Genomic DNA, 21983 nt, shown 5'->3' with positions numbered 1-21983 from the left:
CACGGTTAGCAAGCTTGCTTCCTATGGCACAGACAGGCATGACTCCCAGCAAGCCCCTGGGAAGGCATAATTGCTCCCATACCACAGCAGAGTGTGACCAGAGCTGAGTTATAAGGCTACTTCAGGCTGTAATGCTGGGACCAAGATTGGCAGTCCTGTAACTTGAGGCACAGATGGTTGTGACTCCTCCTGGATGCCTTGGAAGATGATTTTGGTGGCAGAATCAAGACCAAATGGCATTCCAGCTGAGTTTACAGGGGGATGAGGCTATTTCCAGGTCTGTAACCTTCACCACAGTCAACAAGCCTGGGTGTGGGCCTGCCCTCTCAAAACAGCCTTCCTTGGTGTTGGACTCTACTAGAGTTTTGCAACATCCTACCTGGGTCCAAAATTCCCACAAAGGTACTTTGGTCCATGGATGGCTGCCAGATTCTTGTTGCTCTGGAGAGATGTGATGGACTTCCCATTCACCATCTTGTTGATGTCATACTTGAGTTAATTTTTATAGAGCCTGAAGTTTGGGTCAAGATTCATTTTGCCACATATGGATATCAAATTTTCCTACACCATTCCTTGAAAAGACTTATTCATCCTGCATTGAATTGCTTTTTCATCTTTGTCAAAAATCAATTGACCATATTCATCTGTCTATTTCTTGACTCTTTTCTGTTCTGTGGATCAATGTATCTATTCCTTCACAAATACATCACTGTCTTGATTGCTCTAGTCTTATACTAGGTCTCAAAATCAGATGGTATAATTCCTTTAACTTTATTCTTTCTCAAAATCGTTTTAATTATTTGTAGTTTCTTTGTTTTTCTATATAAATTTTTGAATCAGCTTGTTTATTTCTATAGAAACTCTTGATGGAAGTTTTTTAATTAAACTTTTTAAATTTTTAAAAAGTTAAAAAAATTAAGAAGTTAAAAAATTAAAAAGTTAAAAAGTTAAAAAATTTAAAAAGTTTAAAAAATTAAACTTTTTAAATTTTGAAAAAACAAGATTATTTTAATAAAGCCTTGTTTAATCTTCATCTACATCTACCCACTGTCAACATTTTACATTTGATTTATCTTTAAATGTAAAAATTCAAGTATATACATATATGTTTGTATTTGAGAATACATCACAGAGATTACAACCTTTTGCTTCTAAATACTTTTTAGCATGTATTTTGCAAGAAAAACGATATTCTCTTCCCTTACAGCACCCACAATGCTATTACCGAATTTGGGAAATTTAATATTTATGCAAAACTATTACCTAATATAGCCTGGCTGTGATTTTTACTTGAATTGCATTATACTTATAGATCAATCTGGGGAGAATTGGCATCTTTACTGTGTTGAATCTTCCAATCTGTGAACATGGTATGTCTCTAATTATTTAGATCTTTTATTTTATTCATCAGCATTTTGCAGTTTTTAGCCTATGAATCCTGTATGGTTTATTAGATTTATTCCCAAACATTTTATTTTTGAAGGTATTTAAATGGTATTTTTTTTAAATTTCTATTTTCAATTCTTCTCTGCTAGTATATAGAAATGTGATTAATTTTTATGCATGATCTTGTATCCTGTGACTGGCTAATCTCATTTGTTAGTTCTTGGAGGTTTTTGTTTTATTTAAAGTAGAGTCCTTGGGATTTTCCATACATACTATCATGTCATCTACAAGTAAGGACAGTTTTATTTCTCATTTTTTCCGATCTGTATGCATTTATTTCTGTTTTTCTTTTTGCCATATTGCATTTGCTAGGGCTTTTAGCATACCGTTGAATACAAGTGGTGAGAATGGACATCCTTGCTTTGTTTCTAATCTTAGGGAGAAAGCATTTCGTCTTTCATGATCAAGTGTGATGTTAACTGTAGGGTTTTTTTTTTTTTTTTTTTTTTTTTTTGTAGATGCCCTTTATCAGGTTGAGGAAGTTCCCTTCTATTCCTAGTTTGCTGAGAGATTTTATCATGATTACATGTTGAAGTTTGTCAACTGATATGATTACATGGGGTTTTTTCATGCTTAGATGGTTAATATGGTAGTTTACATTGATTTATTTTCAAATATGTACACTTGCCTTCCTGGATAAAGGCCACTTGGTCATGGTGCATTATTCTTTGTAATGTATTGCTGGATTCAATTTGTTAATATTTTGTTGCTTTTTTCATTTATATATATGAGGGATCTTAGTCTGTAGTTTTCTTTTCCTTTTTTGTACTATCTTTGTCTGATTTTGGTATCAGGATGTGGCCTCGTAAATGAGTTGGGAAATGTTCCTTTCTGTTAAGCTTTCTCACAGAGATTGCATAGAATTCGTGATATTTTTTCTGTAAAATGTTTGTAGAATTTGCTGTTGAAACCATCTGGGTCTGAAAATCTCTTTTTGGAAGGTTTTTAACCTTCTAAAATTAAGATTATAGTGATGGGTTATTTATTTCATGTTAGGTGAGTTTTGATTGATTGTAGTTGTCAAGGAGGTCTCCAAATATAATTGCTAATTTGTCTATTTTTCTTTTCAGCACCATCAGTTTTTGCATCATATATTTTGCAGTTCTATCATTTGATGCATGCACATTTAGGATAGTTGTTTTCTTGGTGAATCAGCCCATTTATCATTACATAATGTCCCTCTTTATCCCTGATCCTGACTTTAAAAAAAGTTAAACTTGTACAGCCTCAAATTGCTAATGATTACTAGCTTAAGTTAAAAAAGGTACCAATATGACCTAAGTGGGTCCTTTCTTCAGATCATCTCTGACTCCTCTCACTTGCTCACTTAGCCCATAGATTAATAGCCAATATCTATTGTACACTTATCATGTAAAACTGTTTCACATGGCATAGTTTATTTAATCTTCATAAAGATCCCATGAGAACAGTAATCATTACCATTTTGTGGATGAGGACCTGAGGTTCAGAGTGGTTAAATTGTTCCAAGATTACACAGCTAGCAGGTGAGTGAGCCAGGGCTGAGAACCAAGATTGTCTTACTCCAGAGACTGTACCCTTAACCACTAAGCTCTAGCTGTTACTTCCCTTTAGTCATTTACCAATTCTTGCCAGTTCTGCCTTCCAGATATCTTTCAAATTATTCTATTTCCCACCTCCATGCTACCACTTGGTCAAAGCCACCATTATCTCTCACCTAGATGACTACCAGTGTCTTCTAAATAGGCTGCCTTCTTCCATTTGAGCCATGATGCAGCCAGTGCATTAAATGCAAGTCTGTCTCTGTCACTCTATAGCATGTAGCCAAGGACATGGCTGGTTTGTCAAAGAGGGATATCTGTGGCTTTATGATTACTTACTGTATCTAAGTTAACTATAAATATAAGAACCTGTGGGAGTATATGGTAATTTAACAATTCAACAATTAATATGGTTTCCTGTGGCCCTTAGGATCAAGTCCAGTCTCCTAACCCTGGCTTAGAAGGGTTAGGAGGTCTTGGTGATCTAGTCCCCGGCCACCACCTTGTTCTTTGCATTCCACCATGCTATTTTTTCAGCTCCTTCAAGTGCTCTCTAGCTTCAGGGCTTCTCTGCGTGCCGTCCCCTTTGCCTGGAAAACTCTCTCTTCAGCTCTGTGTCTGGCTAGTTCCTAATCATCTTTCAGGCCTCAAGATAAATGTCATAGGTTCAATATTTTTAGGCCATCTTTGACTTCTTTCCCTTTCCAAACAAACAAACAAACAAACAAAAAACTTCTATCCATCTTCCTGCCTCTGTCCCCATTGCTACTGCTATGGTCCAGGACTTGATTTTTTTCTAGTCTGGACTGCAGCCTTTTGTCTGCCCTTCAGCTATTGGTTTCTTCCCCTTAAATCCATTTCCCACATCTCTGCCAGAAATTTTTAAAAAGCACAATCACATAATGTTGTTTGCTTCCTCCAAAACCGTCAATATTTTCCAACTGCTGACAGAATAAAGTCTGAACACATTGGCTTGGTATTCAAGGCCCTCACTGGCCTAGCCCCATGTATCTTCCTAGCCTCATCTCTCAGTACCCATACTCACATTCCTTATGCTGCAGCCTAGTATTTCTCAAAGTGTTTCTTAGCCTAGTGTTCCCATGCCCTGTAGGGACATTAGATGATCCAAGGTGGTGTATGGATAAAAAGCTATTTTAATGCATAGGGAATAAAAGCAAATTCATGGTAGCGATATAAAATTTCCTGTTAAAATACATTAATTTAGGCTACAGAGATGACTTAATTTGAAGAAAAAGTATGTTAAGTAATAATAGCATAGGTGGTACACAGCTGTGGAAAGAGCCAGAAGATGATGGGACACAAATGGCTAAAGTATGGGAAACGGGCCCAACCACCTTTGTCTACTTCCCATTCCCTCAACTCACCATGTAATTCACATTTCTGTGCCTTTGATGATACTGTTCCCTTATTTTTATTACTCTCTTTCCAACTTTCTGCTTATCAAACTTCTCTCAGGCTTTAAGGTTTAGCTCAAATGACACTTCATTGTGATATCTTTGCTCATCTCCTGGTCAGAATTAAGGACTCCCTCTTCTGCACACTCCCAAGACATTACTCGTGCTTCTTTCTGGTTCTGGTTCATTTTGTTTGATTCTGTAATTAGTACCTCATATGTCTGTCTCTCTCCCTATCAGACAGTAAGTTTGGCCTTCAGCACAGTGCCAAACACAGAGAAATAGCTTATGACAAATATTCATTACATTGAATTATAGTAAAGGAAGAAGTTCGATTTCAAAATTCTCCAAGTTGCAGGTGAAAGTTAATAGGAAGAGAAACCTTATTCCAAACAAGGAAAGGCCATCTGAAGTTATAAGGTGTGCATGTGTGTGTAAGGATATAGGCAACGAGTTATTTCCAGTGTAAGGTGAAAACCTGTAATTCTTATGGATGAAAACATTATGTTTCATGTTTCGGGGCAATGACCTAAATCTGAATATTGGCAACGCTTGCCTAATGTAGTCAGTTGGCTCAATGCCTTCAGAAATTAAAAAAAAAAAAGAGTAGTTTGTCAAAGAGGAATTTCTGTGGCTTTGTGATTACTTGTTGGATCCAAATAAACTGTAAGTATAAGAACTTGTAGGAGTGACAGGTAATTTAATAATTCAGTAAACATTGATGAGCCTACCTCATATGAAATCTCTATGTTAAAAGCCATGGGGACAGGGTTGGGAACTGGAAAGGGGAGGGTGAAAGGAGTAAATATGGAAATGATGAAAATAATGCAACCATGGTCCTTGATACCATGTATTGACCATTTGTTGTGAAACAGCACTCTGTTCAGCACTTAATGTATATTATCTCATTTAATGTTCTTGCAATCCTCATAGGTGGATAATTTTATTATCTCGTTTTACAGATGAAGAAACTGAGAATCAGAGAGATCATATATCTTTACTCCAAGCTGTAGGAAAAAAAGTAGATAGCATTCATTATGTGCCAATAACTATTTTAAGTACCTCATGTGTATTAACTCACATTAATACACGTGGAAAACAAAATTCCTGTCTTGGAGAAGCTCTGGGTTTCTTGTGAAAGGTAAGGTTCAAAGTTGAATTTTGGAGGAAAGGTAGGATTTTTGTCAGCTGGATTGGTAGAGGAAGGGTCCTCCATGCACAAAGAAGAGCTTGAACAAAGGCCAGGAGATGGGAGAGTCCAAGGCCTGTGAGTAACATCATTACCTGCAAAAACACAGGCAGCCTAAGGAAGCCGTGGTACAGGAGATGAAGCTGGGAAGGAAACTGGAGAGATTAGGCCTGATGCTGAAGGAAATGAATAGCCAGTAAAGGTTATTAAGCAGCGAGCAGAAGAGTAGCACGATCGTGTCTGTTTCAGGAAGATAATCTGGAATAACTGTGAGAGCAAGAGAAACTATAGGCAAAGAGATCAGCTAAGAGTTTTGGCATTCAGATGAAAGCCAGCGGGAAGCTGAGATAGGCTACTGTTTCACATACCAATTTGAAAGTCACCAAGGAGGTAGAATTTGCAGCCCCATGCAGCTGATTTGATGCTGGGGCGATGGAAGGGGATTAATGAAAGACGCCGTGATGGGGTATTTGGGAATGCTGGGAATGCATCAAAGTCTAGGCCGGGCATGGTGGCTCACTCCTGTAATGCCGGCATTTTGGGAGGCCAGGGCAGAAGGATCCCTGGAGTCCAGGAGTTCGAGACCAACCCAGGCAACGTAGTGAGACCTCGTCTCTACAAAAAAATTGAAAAATTAACCAAGCATGGTGGTGCACACTTGTAGTCCCAGCTACTCGGGAAGCTGAGGCAAGAGGATCGCTTGAGCCGAGGAGTTTGAGGCTGCAGTGAGTTATGATCATACCACTGCACTCCAGCCTCAGCCTGGGAGACAGAGCAAGACTCTGTCTCCAAAAAAAAAGAAAGAAAGAAAAAAAGAAAAAGCCTCTATCTGCTTTAGTTATCATTATTCTTCCTGAAGATGCAATAAAGTCAGTGTCTAAGGTGTCTGCCTCAGAGGAGTGGTTGTCACTCCTCTCTTGATCAAGTGGCAAGGTTGACAAGGTTGGTAGTATCTTATCAGGTGTGGTGGTTGGGCTCCAAGTAGTCAATTTCGGTAGTTAAAAGGAAGAAAATTAACATGTATTGAGGATTTTCTCACCTCAAAGATCTCTGGAACAGTCTTGAGAGGCAGGTACTATGCTGTTTCTGTTATGGTACAGGGTGAATGACTTACTTGCTCAAGGTCATATAGAAAATAAAAGAGACTCACTTGCATAAGGTCTCATAGCAAGTAAGTGACAGAACTGGCCTGAAGACTATGTTCTATTTTTATTTATTTATTTTGAGACAGGGTCTCACTCTGTCACCCAGGCTAGAGTGCAATGGCGTGATCACAACTCACTCTAACCTTTACCTCTTAGGCTCAAATGAGCCCCCCATTTCTGCCTGCACAATAGCTGGGACCACAGGCATGCACCACCATGCCTGGCTAATTTTTTGATTTTTTTTTTTTTTTCTGTAGAGATGGAGTCTCACTATGTTGCCCAAACTGGTCTCAAACTCCCAGGCTCGAGTGATCCTCCCACCTCGGCCTCCCAAAATGTTTGGATTACAGGCATGAGCCACTGCACCCAACCTGTTCTATTTTTTACAGTACCAGAAACCAGAGAAAGAAGGCAGGCCCACACACCCAAAAAGGATGTCCAAGGGAGAGAAAAAAGAATAAGAGTGAATTTAAAGATTTCTGCTGAGGAAGAAGAAATCTGGAAGACCTTCAGGTTAGTGTCAAGCTTGGTCTTGCATGAAATATAATAATGATAAGAAAGGGCTCCTGTTCTCATGGAGCTTATTGGGTAGAGAGCACAAAAGATATAATGGCTGCTACCCAGCCTATTCTTACAAAATGCTCTAGACTTTCAGAGGCGATGTAGTATTGGGTTGTCTGGAAAATGTTACAGAGAAGATATGACTTGAGTAATATCTAAAAGGAGGTGCTGTCCCTGGATAGTCCAGGAAGAGCTATCATGCCATCTTTCCACTGGCAGGAGTAGTGGGAGTGGTGGGACCAGAGGTGAAGGAGTAGGAGAGTACATTTCCTGTTTGTTTAGTGAATAGATTGCCTGCAATGCAAGGCAATCACATAGGGAAGAGTAGGAGGACGAGCTGGCAAGGGGTTAACACCAGAGTGGAGGAGGGCTTTGAATGCCCAGTCTGATACCTTTATACGTTATCACTTAGGCAATGGGAAACCACTGACTATTTTTGAGCAGGAGAGGGATGTAATCAAATATGCTTTTGAGGCGGTGGCTCACGCCTGTAATCCCAGCACTTTAGGAGGCCGAGGAGGGCAGATCACCTGAGGTCAGGAGTTCGAGACCAGCCTGGCCAACATGGCAAAACCCTGTCTCTACTAAAAATACAAAAAAAAAATGGTCGGGCGCAGTGGCTCACGCCTGTAATCCCAGCACTTTGGGAGGCCGAGGCGGGCGGATCACAAGGTCAGGAGATCGAGACCATCCTGGCTAACACGGTGAAACTCCGTCTCTACTAAAAAATACAAAAAAATTAGCTGGGCGTCGTGGCGGGCGCCTGTAGTCCCAGCTACTCGGGAGGCTGAGGCAGTAGAATGGCGTGAGCCCGGGAGGCGGAGCTTGCAGTGAGCCGAGATGGCGCCACTGCACTCCAGCCTGGGCGACAGAGCGAGACTCTGCCTCAAAAAAAAAAAAAAAAAAAAAAATTAGCTGGGTGTGGTGGCACACACCTGTAATCCCAGCTACTCGGGAGGCTGAGGCAGGGGAATTGCTTGAACCCCGGAGGCGGAGGTTGCAGTGAGCTGAGATTGCCCCACTGCACTCCAGCCTGGGCAACAGAGTAAGACTCCGTCTCAAAAAAAAGAAAAAAATGCTTTTGAAAGACCTCCAGAAGTAGGCACTGGAATAGATTGGAGAGGGTGGAGATCAAAGGTTAGACGATCAGGAAAAAGGATATAGAGATAGTTTAGGGGGATGGTGATAGAAGCCTGGAAGAGATGAGGGAAAGCCATCCTCTGAATGAAAGCTGGCCCTCAGAGGGGCTGTCAGAGCCACAGCCTAATTCTAAGGACACGAATATTTGTGTTCCAAATCTCCTCCAAGCCATTTTCTCATTCCTCTCTTCTTGCTTCCTCCCTCCTTCTTGTCCCTCTGCCTTTCCTCCATTTTCTCTATTTCCTCCCCATTACTTCCAGTAATGCTCAGTAATCAGCTATGATTCTGAACATCATTTGGGAAGGAGGGGAAGCACTGAGGGAGGCTCTGAGCAAGATAGAAGGAAGGAAGGAAAGAAGGCAAGAAAGAAAAGGAGGAAGGAAGGGAGGAAGGCAGACATTTCTGTAGGAGCATTTCCCATGGACCAGGCTGAGAGGATGGGGATACTGAGACTTAGAGGGATTGCAGTACTTGTTTGGAGTCACATAGCTAATTGCCGTCTAAGTCTGATGAACTCCAGAACTCATGCCCTGATTGCCATTCCACAGTGATTCCCTTTCCTGTCTCCCCTGATCCGTTCAACTTATGTAATAATTTCTTATTCAGATACCCTAATATCACTTTGTCACGGCTCTTTCACTCACCACAGTCTGTCTTACATTATAGTGATCTGTGTATATGTCCAGCACTGGCACATAAAATACGGACAATGACTGAATGAATGATTGGTTTATCTCTGTTACTAGATAGTAAGGAGCCTGCAAGGATCTCACAACAAGGACAGCCCAAGATCATATCATTAGTATTTAATCTATAACTGTTGGATTGAACATATTTGAATGTCTTAGGCACCTCTGTGGGCATCACGCCCTGTTGGACACTGAAGCTACCTTGGTAACCTTCAAGACCCAGGATTTGTGTTGTAATTTCTAGCATAATCACTAAAAGAACAGAAACAAGACATATAGCACCTAAACTAGAAGAGAAAGACAAATGGAATGGTAAAGCTAATCAGTCTAAAAAAGTCAAATCAAATGGCCAACAAGCACGTGAAAAGATGCTCAACATTACTGATCATCAGGGAAATGTAAAGCAAAACCACAATGAGATCATCTCACACCCATTGGGATGGCTATTATTTAAAAAACAGAAAATAAGAAGTATAGGTGAGGATGTGGAGAAATTGAAACTCTTGTGCACTGTTGGTGGGAATGTGAAATTGTGCAGCCATTGAGGAAAACAGGATGGCAGTTCCAAAAAATAAAAATAAAAACAGAATTACTGTGTGATCCAGGAATTCCATTTCTGGGTATATATCAAAAGCATTGAAAGCAGAGTCTCAAAGAGATGTTTGTACATCTATATTCATAGCAACATTACTCACAATAGCCAAAATGTCAAGGCAACCTAAATGTCCATCAATAGATGAATGGAAAACAATGTGTGGCATATCTACACAAGGCACCGTATAACTCAGCCTTTCAAAGGAAAGAAATTCTGACACATGATACCACATGGGTGAGCCTTAAAGCCATTATACTAAGTAAAACAAGCCAATCATGAAAGGACAAACACTGGAATAGTAATTCCAATTATATGAGGTACCTAGAATAGGCAAATTCATAGAGACAGAAAACAGAATGGTGGTTGCCAGGGGCTGGAGGGAGGGGGAATTAGGGAGTTATTGTTTAATGGATACAGAGTTTCAGTTTCGGAAGATAAAATTCTGGAGATGGATGGTGGCCATGCATTGTGAATGTACTTAATGACATGTACTTAGAGCACACTTAGAAATGGTTAAAATGGTAAATTTTATGTTCTAGGTATTGTACCACAATAAAAATAACTTTAAAAAATGAAGGTGAAAAAAATCCCGTTTATTCTTTATTTTTATTTCTATTTTTTATTTTTTATTTTTTTGTTTGAAACAGAGTCTTGCTCTGTCACCAGGCTGGAGTGCAGTGGCACAATCTTGGCTCACTGCAACCTCTGCCTCTCGGGTTCAAGTGATTCTCCTGCCTCAGCCTCCCGAGTAGCTAGGACTACAGGCACGCGCCACCACACCCAGCTAATTTTTCTATTTTTAGTAGAGATGGGGTTTCACCATGTTGGCCAAGATGGTCTCGATCTCTTGATCTTGTGATCCACCCACCTCGGCCTCCCAAAGTGCTGGGATTACAGGCGTGAGCCACTGCACCTGGCCCCATTTATTCTTATGTGTTTCCACTGAAGACACATAGGTATCATCCCCACTCCACTCCTCCAGCTCTTCTGGGACAACTAGAAACCGTTGAGATTTGGGGGTAAAGGGGCATTTCTTGGAGGCTAATCCTCACCTTCTTGGTCCCTCACATATCCAGTTGTCTGATACACTCTCTACCCTATACTCAGCAGGACACAGTGTCCTTTGAGAGGGGAAATGAAATAGAGAAAAATATATATGAGAAAGTATCATTTTCTGGCAGAAAAATGAGTACATTTTAATTAGAAACGCTGCCTCGGCCCAGCACGGTGGCTCATGCCGATAATCCCAGCCAGCACTTTGGGAGGCCCAGGTGGGCGGATCACCTGAGGTCAGCAGTTTGAGAACAGCTTGGCCAACATGGCGATACCCCGTCTGTACTAAAAATACAAAAATTAGCTGGGTGTGGTGGCACACACCTGTAGTCCCGGCTACTCGGGAAGCTGAAGCAGGAGAATCGCTTGAACCCGGGAGGCGGAGGTAGCAGTGAGCCAAGATCCCACCATTGCACTCCAGCCTGGGCGACAAGAGCGAAACTCCATCTCAAAAAAAAAAAAGGCTGCCTCAGAAGAGCATTCTTGGGTGGGAGAGGCACTACACCTAAAAGGACCCACTCACATAGCTCATCCTCTCTTGACGTCTTTCCCCTGCTCTCTCTGCCCCATCTCTGCCCACTCTTTCTGGGATCTAGATTTGACACGGTTGCTGCCACCCCAATAGCAAGTCTCTTAGGACATTCCTGTGCTCCTCACTTTCCTGGCTGAGGGTCAGAACTTATCAAAGGGGTCTTTTTGAGGAAGTTAGGGGAAATGCAAAGGAAAACAAAAGGAAACTATGAAAGTCTAGAAACAACTAAGTTTACTAACAAAATCACTTTCTTCTCTCGATATAGCTAAAGTCAAGCCATCAATGGGCTTAGCATGTTTTGATTTTAATAAGGCTTAATAAGTCTGCATTTTGAGAAGGTTGTGGACCCCTCTGGCAGTCTGGTGAAGCCATGGACCCTTTCTCTGAATAATATGTTTAAATGCACAAAATAAAATACACAGATTTACAAAGGAAACCCATTATATTAAAATTCAGTTATCAAAATATTACCCACAATGTGATATAGTAACATATGTGCTTCTTGATGTATGCATTAAATAACCAGATCTAACAGCAGTGCCAGTAACTACTGGAATTTTGAAGTAGTCGTGAACATAAATGAAATTTCGAGATGCCAGCAACAACTGTAATATGAAATGCAAATCTCTGTGATGTCTGTTACTGACACTCACAGGTACTCCTAACACTTCGTGGTTTATTGTCTACATTCATCATTGAAGGAAATACTACATTTCAATTAGAAGTTAGTGGAAAGAAAGAGGCAGTTTTATTCATCCCAATTCAAAGTAACCCCCCATCCACCCTGAATTTTTGGTCTATAGGACCCTGGTTGAGAGCCTCTGCTCTAAGGGTCATAGAGCCTCCCATGGGTTGGAACCAGCTGTCTCCTACCTGTCTCATCCTTCAGGATGACATTATTTCTCCTCATCCAGTTTTCAAGCTTGCACCTGTAGTTGACCGCCCCCAAATCTCTGGTTTCTGGCAGGGAAAATCTTGGAGCTGTCAGCCCGTTTGCCGTTTGCACTCCAGCCTGGGCGACAAGAGTGAAACTTCATCTCAAAAAAAAAAGCTGCCTCAGAAGAGCCTTCTTGGGTGGGAGAGGCCCAACACTGTTGACCTCTGTGCCGTGAGTCCACGGAACAACTGGCTCTTTCTCAAAATTCTGTCTGAGATGTCACTCAGGCAGCCCTCAGATTTTCCAGAATTCTCTCACCATAACCATAGACTAGAAAATCACCCTACACCTACCTAGTAACACCAACTCTGTAAGCCACCACTACTTCTGCCCTGTCCCTGAATATGATTCTCTTCAGCTAGTTCATAGGGGACAGCTCCTGAGAAGACTGGAGTGATTTTTTTTTTTCATCTTGAGACGGAGTCTTGCTCTGTCACCCAGGCTGGAGTGCAGTGGCACTATCTTGGCTCACTGCAAGCTCCACCTCCCGGGTTCAAGTGATTCTCCTGTCTCAGCCTCCCAAGTAGCTGGGATTACCGGTGCATGCCACCATGCCCAGCTAATTTTTGTTTTTTTTTTTTTTTTTTTTTAGTAGAGATGAGATTTCACAATGTTGGCCAGGCTGGTCTCAAACTCCTGACCTCAGGTGATCCACCTGCCTCAGCCTCCCAAAGTGCTGGGATTATAGGCCTGAGCCACCGTGCCTGGCCTGGAGTAATCTTTAAACCAGAACAGCCGCAGCCTCACTCCTGGCCTTTGTGCCAGCCAGTTCCTTCCCAGAGGGTGGAGATCAACCAGATGATCTCTTTGGAACCCTCCTCATCTAGAGATTGGCCACTGTTTTGGTTTATTCCCCATGTGCCCTCCAGCCCTGGGGGTTCACTCACCTAAAAATATATAGACTGGGATCCATTGCAAAACAAAGAAGGTTTGGAGGCCCTCCTGGAGATCCAGTCGGGAGAAGAAGGCCATGATTTTGGTGCTGTTCTGTTGTGGCAAGAAGCCTAACCAGAAGGTCAAAACTTCTTAAGCTGAGTTGATTATAGATGCTTTGCTATAATCTCTTACTGTGGAGTGAGATTAGCTGCTGGGGTTTTGTCAGGCTTGACCAAACTTTTCCTCCACTGCCCCGCCCCAACTTCCTACCCACACATCAGGTTGCAGATCAGGCAATATAATTGATCTCCTCAGTAGTATCCTTTCTCCACGTGTGCCCAATTGTAATGAAGCAGAAATGGCCCTGGGGTGGCTCTAGCTGTGGGGGAGGGGCACTCTTGATAAATCAGCGCAGGAAGAGAGTAGCTTGGGCCTCAAATAGGACCTCCGAAAAGCACCCCACTCCCTTTCCCTGCTTAAGAAAAGGGACTTGGCAGCCACACTTGTTTCTGCTCTAGTGGTTACCTTTTGTCTCCTCTTGTCTTCTGCTGAGTCACCTAGCCCACTGGGGCTGTTTTTCTGCACCGGATATCTGTTAATAGACTCTTCAGATCCCTCTTTGGGCCTCTAGTCCCAAGGGACCTGCCTCAGTGGCCAGATACCTTATCATAGAGCGGGAGAAACATTGCACAGAAGGAAGACCTGGCTCCCAGTCCCAGCTCTGCCATGCTCTTCCTGTGACACCTTTGGAAAATGTTACATCTCTCTAGAGCTCAGTTTGAGCATTCATTGCTAGAATGTAATGTAGGTTAGGGGCATAGACTTTAGAGCCAGATAGCTGGGGTTCACATCTCAGCTCTGTCACTTACAAGGTGGTGAACCTCTATGCCCCAGTTTCTCCATCTGTAAAAGTGGGACTATAATAGTACCTACTTCTTAGGGTAGTTCTGAGGATTAGATAAGTGAATGAATATAAAGTGCTTAGCACACAGCCTGGCACCGTTTCCTGTCATTACTACTCACTGAGTTCAAGTAACACATATTGAACAAGTAACATATGTTTCAGGCTGAGGCTTGCTTCTGTGTAATAGCCTTTGGAAAATTGAAGACTGTTCCCCGGTCTCAGACCGTTTTTGTTTTTGTTTTTGTTTTTTTTCCAGACAGAGTCTCACTGTGTCACCCAGGCTGGAGTGCAGTGGCGTGATCTCGGCTCACTGCAACCTCTGCCTTCTAGATTCAAGTGATTCTCCTGCCTCAGCCTCCCGAGTAGCTGGGACTACTGGCGTGCGCCACCACGTCCAGCTAGTTTTTGTATTTTTAGTAGTGACGGGATTTCACCATGTTGGATGTATTTTTTCTGTCACTATCTATTGAGTGACTGCTGTTTGCCAGGCACTGTTGTTAGGTGCTGAGGATTCAGTAGGGAAGAAGACAGACATGATTCTTGCCTTGAGTCTACAGTCTAGTGGAGGAGACAGACACTAAAACAAAAAAAAATTACAAAAATGTTAGGCTGGGTGTGGTGGCTCATGCCTATAATCCTGGCACTTTGGGAGGCTGAGGCAGGAGGGTTACTTGAGCCCAGAAGCTCAAGACCAGCCTGGGTAACATAACGAGATGCCGTCTCTACAAAATAAGTAAATAAATAAATAATAAAATAAAATTAAGATAAAATGTTTGTACACTTGAAGTTGCGATGTGTCCTACAGGAAAAGCCCAGTACTCCCAGCAGAAGGCCTTGAATATAGAAGGTAATCAAAAACATCTGTTAAGCATAACTGAAGGGGTTGCTGGGAAAATCAGATACAAAAATGGTATCAAGGGTTCTACAAGTGTAAGGGGGCATTGGTCCCTTTTCCAGGGAGATTAGCGGAACTCTATCATCTCCCCACCCCCACTCTGCTTTGGGCTTCCCTCATTAGACTGACCAATGTGACTCTTCAGAGCTGAGCTTGGGGAACTTTTTTGGTATGTCAGAGTGTGCTTTCACTCCCCCATGTGCACTAAATGGTCATCTGACATGCGACACCTTCCTCTTCCTCCTCTTTCTTTTCTTCCCCTTGGGCTAGTTGGGGTTCTCCAGCTGCTTCTTGGGGCTGCTTGACCACATAGAAGGTGAAATGTATCGGAGCATATCTGCTCAGAATTTGCAGGGGAGGAGGGAGGGAGGTAAGAGAGGCAGGCCTGGCTCTGCTCGGGGAAAGCAGAGATATGGAGGGGCTTAGAGTACCCAGGCCAGACAAGATCCACAGTATCAAGAGCTCTGACGCCCCTTACAGATCAGGTCTCCACTCCCCTCCACTTTCAGATGGGTAAATGGAGGAGATCTGGAAAGGGCTCAAGGTGATGCAGGAACCAGAGGCAGACAGGGCCGGACAGTTTTCTACCTCTGTCTCCCTAACATCTGGGTCAGAGTCTGGTGCAGAGGAGGCACTCAAGTAAATGTCTGTGGAACCTGTGAGGGAGACCAGGTCTCTTGATGCCTCAGGCAAGATAGACTGACCCAGATTGGCCACCCTTTGCTCCCAAAGACAGAGTACACTGGCCCAGCTGGAGCTCTCTTGAGCCAAATGGACAAGTATAACATAAACATCAGGGAACAAAGAAAGAGCAAGAAGATAATTAGGCTATCAGATAAACCCTGAACATCCAGCACTCGTGATTTCCCAGTTACAATTCATCAACCAACAAGCAGAAGCTTGGCAGCCTCAGAGTAAGCAATAAAGAAGGAAAGGTTGCCAAGGAGCACAAAGGGCCTGCCAATTTCATTTGTAGACATTGAAGGTTGACGTGATTCCCACCCTCAAGAAACTCACAGTCCAGTGTTGGAAGTAGGTGTAAAAGCAGACACCTGCATGGGGTGCTGTGGGTTGCACAGACGAGAGAAGCACCTGCCTGCCCCGGGAGGTGAGGGAGGGGTCTGTGGAAGAGGGCCTGCTGCAGTGAGGAGAAACGGATCAGGCGAGAGAGGCCTGGACGGGCAGTCCAAGAGACCACCGTGAGCTCATCAAACGGGGCTGGGATAAGCTGGACCCCAAAGAAACTTCAAAGGAGCAACAGGAAAACAAAGAAAGGAGAAAAGTGGAAGGAAACAGATCAAGGGGACTGGGACCAGAGAGCTCAGAAAGGGTGGTGGAAGTGAGGGTAGCTCTGATTCAAAGGTTCACCCTCAGCCTTTGGAATGACTCATTTCCAGAAAGCTTTGGATAGCTGAGGTTTTGCCATAATTTGTTTTCTTCTGATCTTCTCCCTCTGTCATACCCTTATATGGTTAGGTATTACAATTTCAGCTCAATTGAAAACATTAGGCCCAGGCACAGTGGCTCATGCCTGTAATCCCAGCACTTTGGGAGGCTGAGGTGGGCGCATCCCTTGAGTCCAGGAGATTGAGACCAGCCTGGCCAACATGGTGAAACCCTGTGTCTACTAAAAATACAAAAATTAGCTGAGCATGGTGGTGCAGACCTGTAGTCCCAGCTACTCGCTTTGGAGGCTGAGGTGGAAGAATCTCTAGAGCCCAGAAGGTCGAGACTGCAGTGAGCCAAGAATGTACCACTGCACTCCAGCCTGGATGACAGAGCAAGACCCTGTCTTAAACAACAACAATGGAGAACCTATTTAATGCCAAGCACCAGGCTAGGTATTCTAGAAGGAGTGTACCTAATCCCTTCATTCACCAAATTTTTCTTGAGGCCCTACTTACTCTAAGTCTGGTAGTGTTCTAGGTTTACAATTGCATGTGTGTTGGGTTGTGGGGCAGGGGGCATGGACAGGGAATGAAAGAAGGGCATATGTCATCAATACAAGGATTGGGGCCATCAGAGAATTCCAAAGGAGACAGAGACGAACACTAGTAGCTTTGTGACCTTGGACCAGACACTTCCTCTCTTTGAGTCTCGGTTTCTTCATCTGGTAAAAAGGATGCATCCTATTTCTTTGCTGTGAAATGTAGCGGCAGTGTTTGAAAAGCTTCTCGTGCAGTGTCTGCCATCCAGGAGCTGTTCACTAGCGCTCCTATTCAGCTGTGGGGAGGGAGTATTTGCAATGTGCTCTAACAGGTTGAGAAGTGGGGAGGATGACATTTCCTACGGTGGCCCAGCATACACAAAAGGCCAGAGGTTTGCTTTGGCACAGGGGGTGGTTTAGTTTGATAGGAGTCTCAGGTTGGTGGAGGGGAGTAGAAGAAGAGAAGGCTGGAAAGCTATAAGTGGGGCTGATTTCCTCACAAATCTCTTTATGTATCTGGAGGCCTAGATACGTAAAGAGATTTATGTTTCACTGGATTCTGGACCTAGAATCCAGTGAAAGTAGAGCCAGGAGTGGTGGTGGGACGAGGGGCCTGTGGAGATGGAGGGTAGGGCAGAACAGCGGACGTTTGAAATCCCCTGGAAGCAGTAGTGACTGGATCACTTCTCACGGCAGGCAAGGCTCCAGGGAACAGCGGCCTCCAGGGTCTTGGTTCAGGGTCTTGGGGGAGGAGTGGCCAACCCTCCTGGTTTGCCTGGGATGAGGAGTTTCCCAGGATGCTGGACTTCCAGGGCTAAAACTGGTATAATCTTGGGCAAACTGGAACAGTCGGTCCCCCTAGTTTGGGCCCTCGTCACTGTCTCCTGGACTACAGCAGGTTGCTGCCTGCTTGCCTTCCTTCCTTTGGTCTCCATTGTGCAGTTAGAGGGGCTGCTGTCAAACACAGCTCTTACTGTCTCTCTGCCTTGTTTCAAACACTCTAAAGGCTCCATTGCCTCTGGGATCCAATTCAGACCCCAGGACCTGGACCCAGAGCCTTAGAAAGGGAAATACTGGTTTCCACCCTCCTTGAAAGTCTCATTTCCCATCACTTTCACACCATGCCAGATACAGCCTAGTTCCCCAAACCGGAAGTGTCCTTTCCTATTCTGAGCCTTTGCCCATAGCAGCATCCTATCAACCTGACCTACCCACCCTTCAAGATTCAGTGAAAATTTCATTCCCTGCTCTCTCCTCTGGGTTTCCAAGGCACATTATACATACTTTTGGGAGAGCACATATCAAGGAGTTGGGTTGAAAGTATAAACCCCACCTCTACAGCCAGCTTCTGGCGCAATGCTTGGTGTACAGTAAGCTTTTGGCATGTACTTTTTGAATAGCTGGTATATTGACATGACTCAGAATTCAGAAGGAACTATGCGTGCTCAGTGAAAAGTGTCCTTCCCACTCCTGGCCTCTAACAACTCAATACTCCTCCCCCTCCAGGGGCCTCTTTTTGCATACACAAGCAAATAAGGTAATTTGCTTTGTTAATGAATAAAGAAACTAACAGTAAAAACCTGGAATCATTCCAAATGTTCAAAATCTGGGGCTGGCTAAGTAAGCGATTATATAGCAACATTATAGACTAATCTGCAGTCATTAAACATTATTAAAATTATTACAAGGCAGACTGTAGTATTACATGCTAAGCTTTAAAAGCAGAATATAAAGCAGACCTTCACATTGAATGCACTTGGTAAAAAAAAAAACAAAAAAAACAACAAAAAAAACTGCTCTGTTCAGTGATAGATGGAACTGATCCATCAGCCTGAGACAGAAATGATTGCTGCTTTAAGGTGAAGGGATTCAAAGTTTTCTTTTATGGAAAGTTGTTTGAATATGAAAAGAAAGAGGCTGGATTCTTGTGAATCTGCCTAATGAAGTGTGATTCATGATGGGACTCATTCATTCAGTAATTCATTCAGCAGACATTTGAATGCTTGCTTTGTCAGGAGGAAAATCCAGAAACGATGGTGAGCTTCTGAGGATGAGCACTAAGTAGGTGATAGGGACATAAGAAGCTCTGATGGAGAGAGAGGAGTGGGGAATGTGATGAGTTCATTGTAAGACTGTGGAGTTTGAGTTCAGTTTGTTCATCAAGGGGAGCTGTGTAGCAGATGGCAGGATACAGGTCTGGGAGCTCAGTGAAACAGCCAGGGCTAGTGATAGCCACCAGTATATTTGTGGACAGGGAAGCCAGAGGCGGAATGGAGAAGATAGACAAGGAAAGGGGAAGACAGATGAAATAAAGCTGGTGAGGAAGTCGTTCTGCAAATCTCTTAACACCTCTGAGCCAGGGCCACGGGCACTAGGGTAGCAGAGGCTGTATCTGTTCCTGAGTGTTGAAGCGCCTCAGAGTTCAGGCAGAAACCCTTCCTCCCAGCCCCTGTCTCCCAAACCCCATGCACGCATGGCCTGGGTCTGGTCTTAGTTGTCCTGAAAGGCCTGGTAGATGAAGAGATGCTGTGACTGGCTTAGAAAATATGTAGGAACCCCTGAATGAGAGTCTGGGAGAAAAGATTTAAAAGGTTTACCTGAAGCCTAGGCAACATAGCAAGACCCCATCTCTACAAAGTAAAACATAGAAAAAATAGCTGGGTGTGGACATGTATCTATTATCCTAGCTACTCAGGAGGCTGAAGCAGGAGGATCGCTTGAGCCCAGGAGTTCAAGGCTGCAGTGTGCAAAGATTGTGCCTGTGAATAGCCACTGCACTCCAGCCTGGGCAACATAGTAAGACTGTCTCTATTTTTTAAAAATGAGGTGATGGCATTCAGGTTAAAGAGAGCAGAGTTCACAGTTACAGTGAGCTATGATTGCACCACTGCACTCCAGCCTAAGAGAGAGAGAGCAAGATTCGGTCTCTAAAAAAAATAAAAATAAAAATAAAAGATTTACTTGAACAAAGACCAGCTAAGTAAGGCTGGACAGGGAAAGGGAAAGTAGGTGGGCTTGGCATTGGGGGCAGAAATGTTCCACGCGGGTTGAGCGATGCAAGGGCCCCGGGAACGGTAGATTTCTTAGTGGGGTTTGCCCCTAGTGAGCAGGTCTCAGACTGCCCCTGAAGGGGCCAGTAGGCAAAGCTGATGGAATTTTTGCTCAAAACTTGGACAGAGAAAGGGAAGGGGTTATCCTCAGAGCAGTGTACCACCAGGATGTATTTCCTACCTTCATATGTCCTCAGGCCAACCTGGAATCCAGGCCCAGCTCAACCACTTAGAGCTTAGTAATCTTTGGGAAATCTCTAAACCTCAATTTCCTCATCGACAGACTGAGACTATAATAGTATCTCCCTTGGGTGTTGTGAGGATTAGAAATATTGTATGTAAAGCTCCTAGTATATAGTAGGTGCTTAATACACAGTAGCCATAATTTTTATTCCTGCTACCACACTGGACTAGGCCAGCCTAAGACATTGCTCACTTCTACTCTCTTTGAGGGATTTGTTGCCAGTTGGAACAAGACACTGAAATCTAAATCTAAGACTTTGCCCATCATCTTTTCACATACATTTGTCAAAGGTGGCCTGGCAGGCAGATATGTAAAAACTGGTTCTCAGTTTTCACTGTGCATAGTTCTCTTTTTTTGCTGGTCATTTCAGCACACGAAGAAAAGCATGTCACAAACCTTTTGGCTGGTGGTGACATCTAGAAGACTGATTGAGAAAGCATCAGAGGAGCAAGGGTTTAAGTCGTGAACTGCTGAATTAAAAAAAAAAAAAAAAAAAAGGCTGGGCATGATGGCTTATGCCTGTAATCCCAGCACTTTGGGGGGCCAAGCAAGAGGTTCACTTGAGCCCAAGAGTTCGAGACCAGCCTGGGCAACATGGCGAAACCCCATCTCTACAAAAAATACAAAAATCAGCAGGGTATGGTGGTTCACACCTGTAATCTCAGCTACTTGAGAGACTGAGGCAGGAGGATCGCTTGAACCCAGGAGTTTGAGACCAGCCTGGGCAACACGGGGAGACCCTTTCTCTATTACCAAAATTTTTAATGAAAAAAAAAAAGCATCCCCTCCTCCGTCCCTCCAGCTTACCAACAGCCTGCTGCTCTTACTCGTCACTCTTGTGTTGTGTCTTATAACTGTTCAAAGTGCTTTTGTCTATATGATTTCATTTGCTCCCCACCCTGGCCTGTGAGGTAAGTAGGGCAGATATTGGCTGCCATCTCAGAGGGGCTAAGACAGTGACAGAGCTAGGACTAGAACCCATGCCTCCTTGTGATGGACAGAAACGAACCATGCCCTGTTGACTTGCACCTTTGATGAGTGGGTTAAAAGGAATCTGTGAGGAAATGATGCGCAGGTTTTGGGGACAGCTGTTTTGCAAGGAGACAGTGACAATAATACCCTATTGCTGTAGCGTGCCCAACAGAGACAGGTGGCTATGCTCTTGTTGTGCTAATGAGCAAACTGCAGGCCCAGGGTCAGCAGAGGAGGACTTTCTGGGGTTTGGGTGACATAGAGAGGCGGTTTTCTAAAGTTTCCCCCTTTTCAAGTTGTTTCAAATGACAGAAGACTTTGCCTGAGGCCACCCAGCTTGGGAGTGGCAGAGCCCCCAGAATTGAGACTTTGACTCAGGACTCTAACTCCAACTTCTTGGGTTTGAAGTCAGCTCATTTCTCCCCTTGCCCTTTCTCACAGAGGTGTTGGGAAGAACAAGAGTGGAAAGGACAAATCAGTGTGTAACGGCGTTAAAGGAAATAGTGCCTAGCATTCTCCTTTTTCACATCTAATTGGCCTCCACGTGAGGGCCGCAGAGAGCAAATACTTTGGCTAAGCTGATCTGTTTGCGTGCTCTACTTCTTAGCTGTGTGAAGATATCAGATCTTGCTTGACAGGTTGTGAGAATGAAATAAGCAGCATATGTGAAAGTGTTTTGCAAACTATGAAGCAGTACTATCATTGAGAGCTTTAAGAGTCTTTGCTTCCGGGAATCCAGCAAACCCAGCTCACTCTAGGACCCTGAAAGAACTCGCCTCTGGTGGGAGTAGAGAAGGTGGCGCTTTTTTGGTTTCTCTGGCATTCAGGCAGACAGAACTGGGGAGGAAAATGGAGGAAGATGAGCTTGCTCACCACCTCCGTCTTCTTATCCC

At 43.6% G+C, this 21983-nt stretch overlaps 1 protein-coding gene across 1 annotated transcript in view; it reads right to left on the bottom strand.

Moving 5' to 3' along the window:
- The window catches only part of DGAT2L6 (diacylglycerol O-acyltransferase 2 like 6), a 31099-nt gene extending 17805 nt beyond the window's left edge, over positions 1 to 13294 (bottom strand). Inside the window, exon 1 of the mRNA XM_054470743.1 lies at positions 13110 to 13294. Coding sequence (XP_054326718.1) covers positions 13110 to 13194 — 85 coding nt within the window. The 5' untranslated portion in view covers positions 13195 to 13294. The remainder of the gene's footprint in view (positions 1 to 13109) is intronic.
- Between the last annotated feature and the right edge of the window lie 8689 nt (positions 13295 to 21983).

The sequence above is a fragment of the Pongo pygmaeus genome, chromosome X, assembly GCF_028885625.2.
Source record: "Pongo pygmaeus isolate AG05252 chromosome X, NHGRI_mPonPyg2-v2.0_pri, whole genome shotgun sequence".
NCBI classification, from domain to species: Eukaryota; Metazoa; Chordata; class Mammalia; order Primates; family Hominidae; genus Pongo; species Pongo pygmaeus.
The sequence above is the reverse complement of the archived record's forward strand: the minus strand, read 5'-3'. Positions and strand labels throughout refer to the sequence as shown.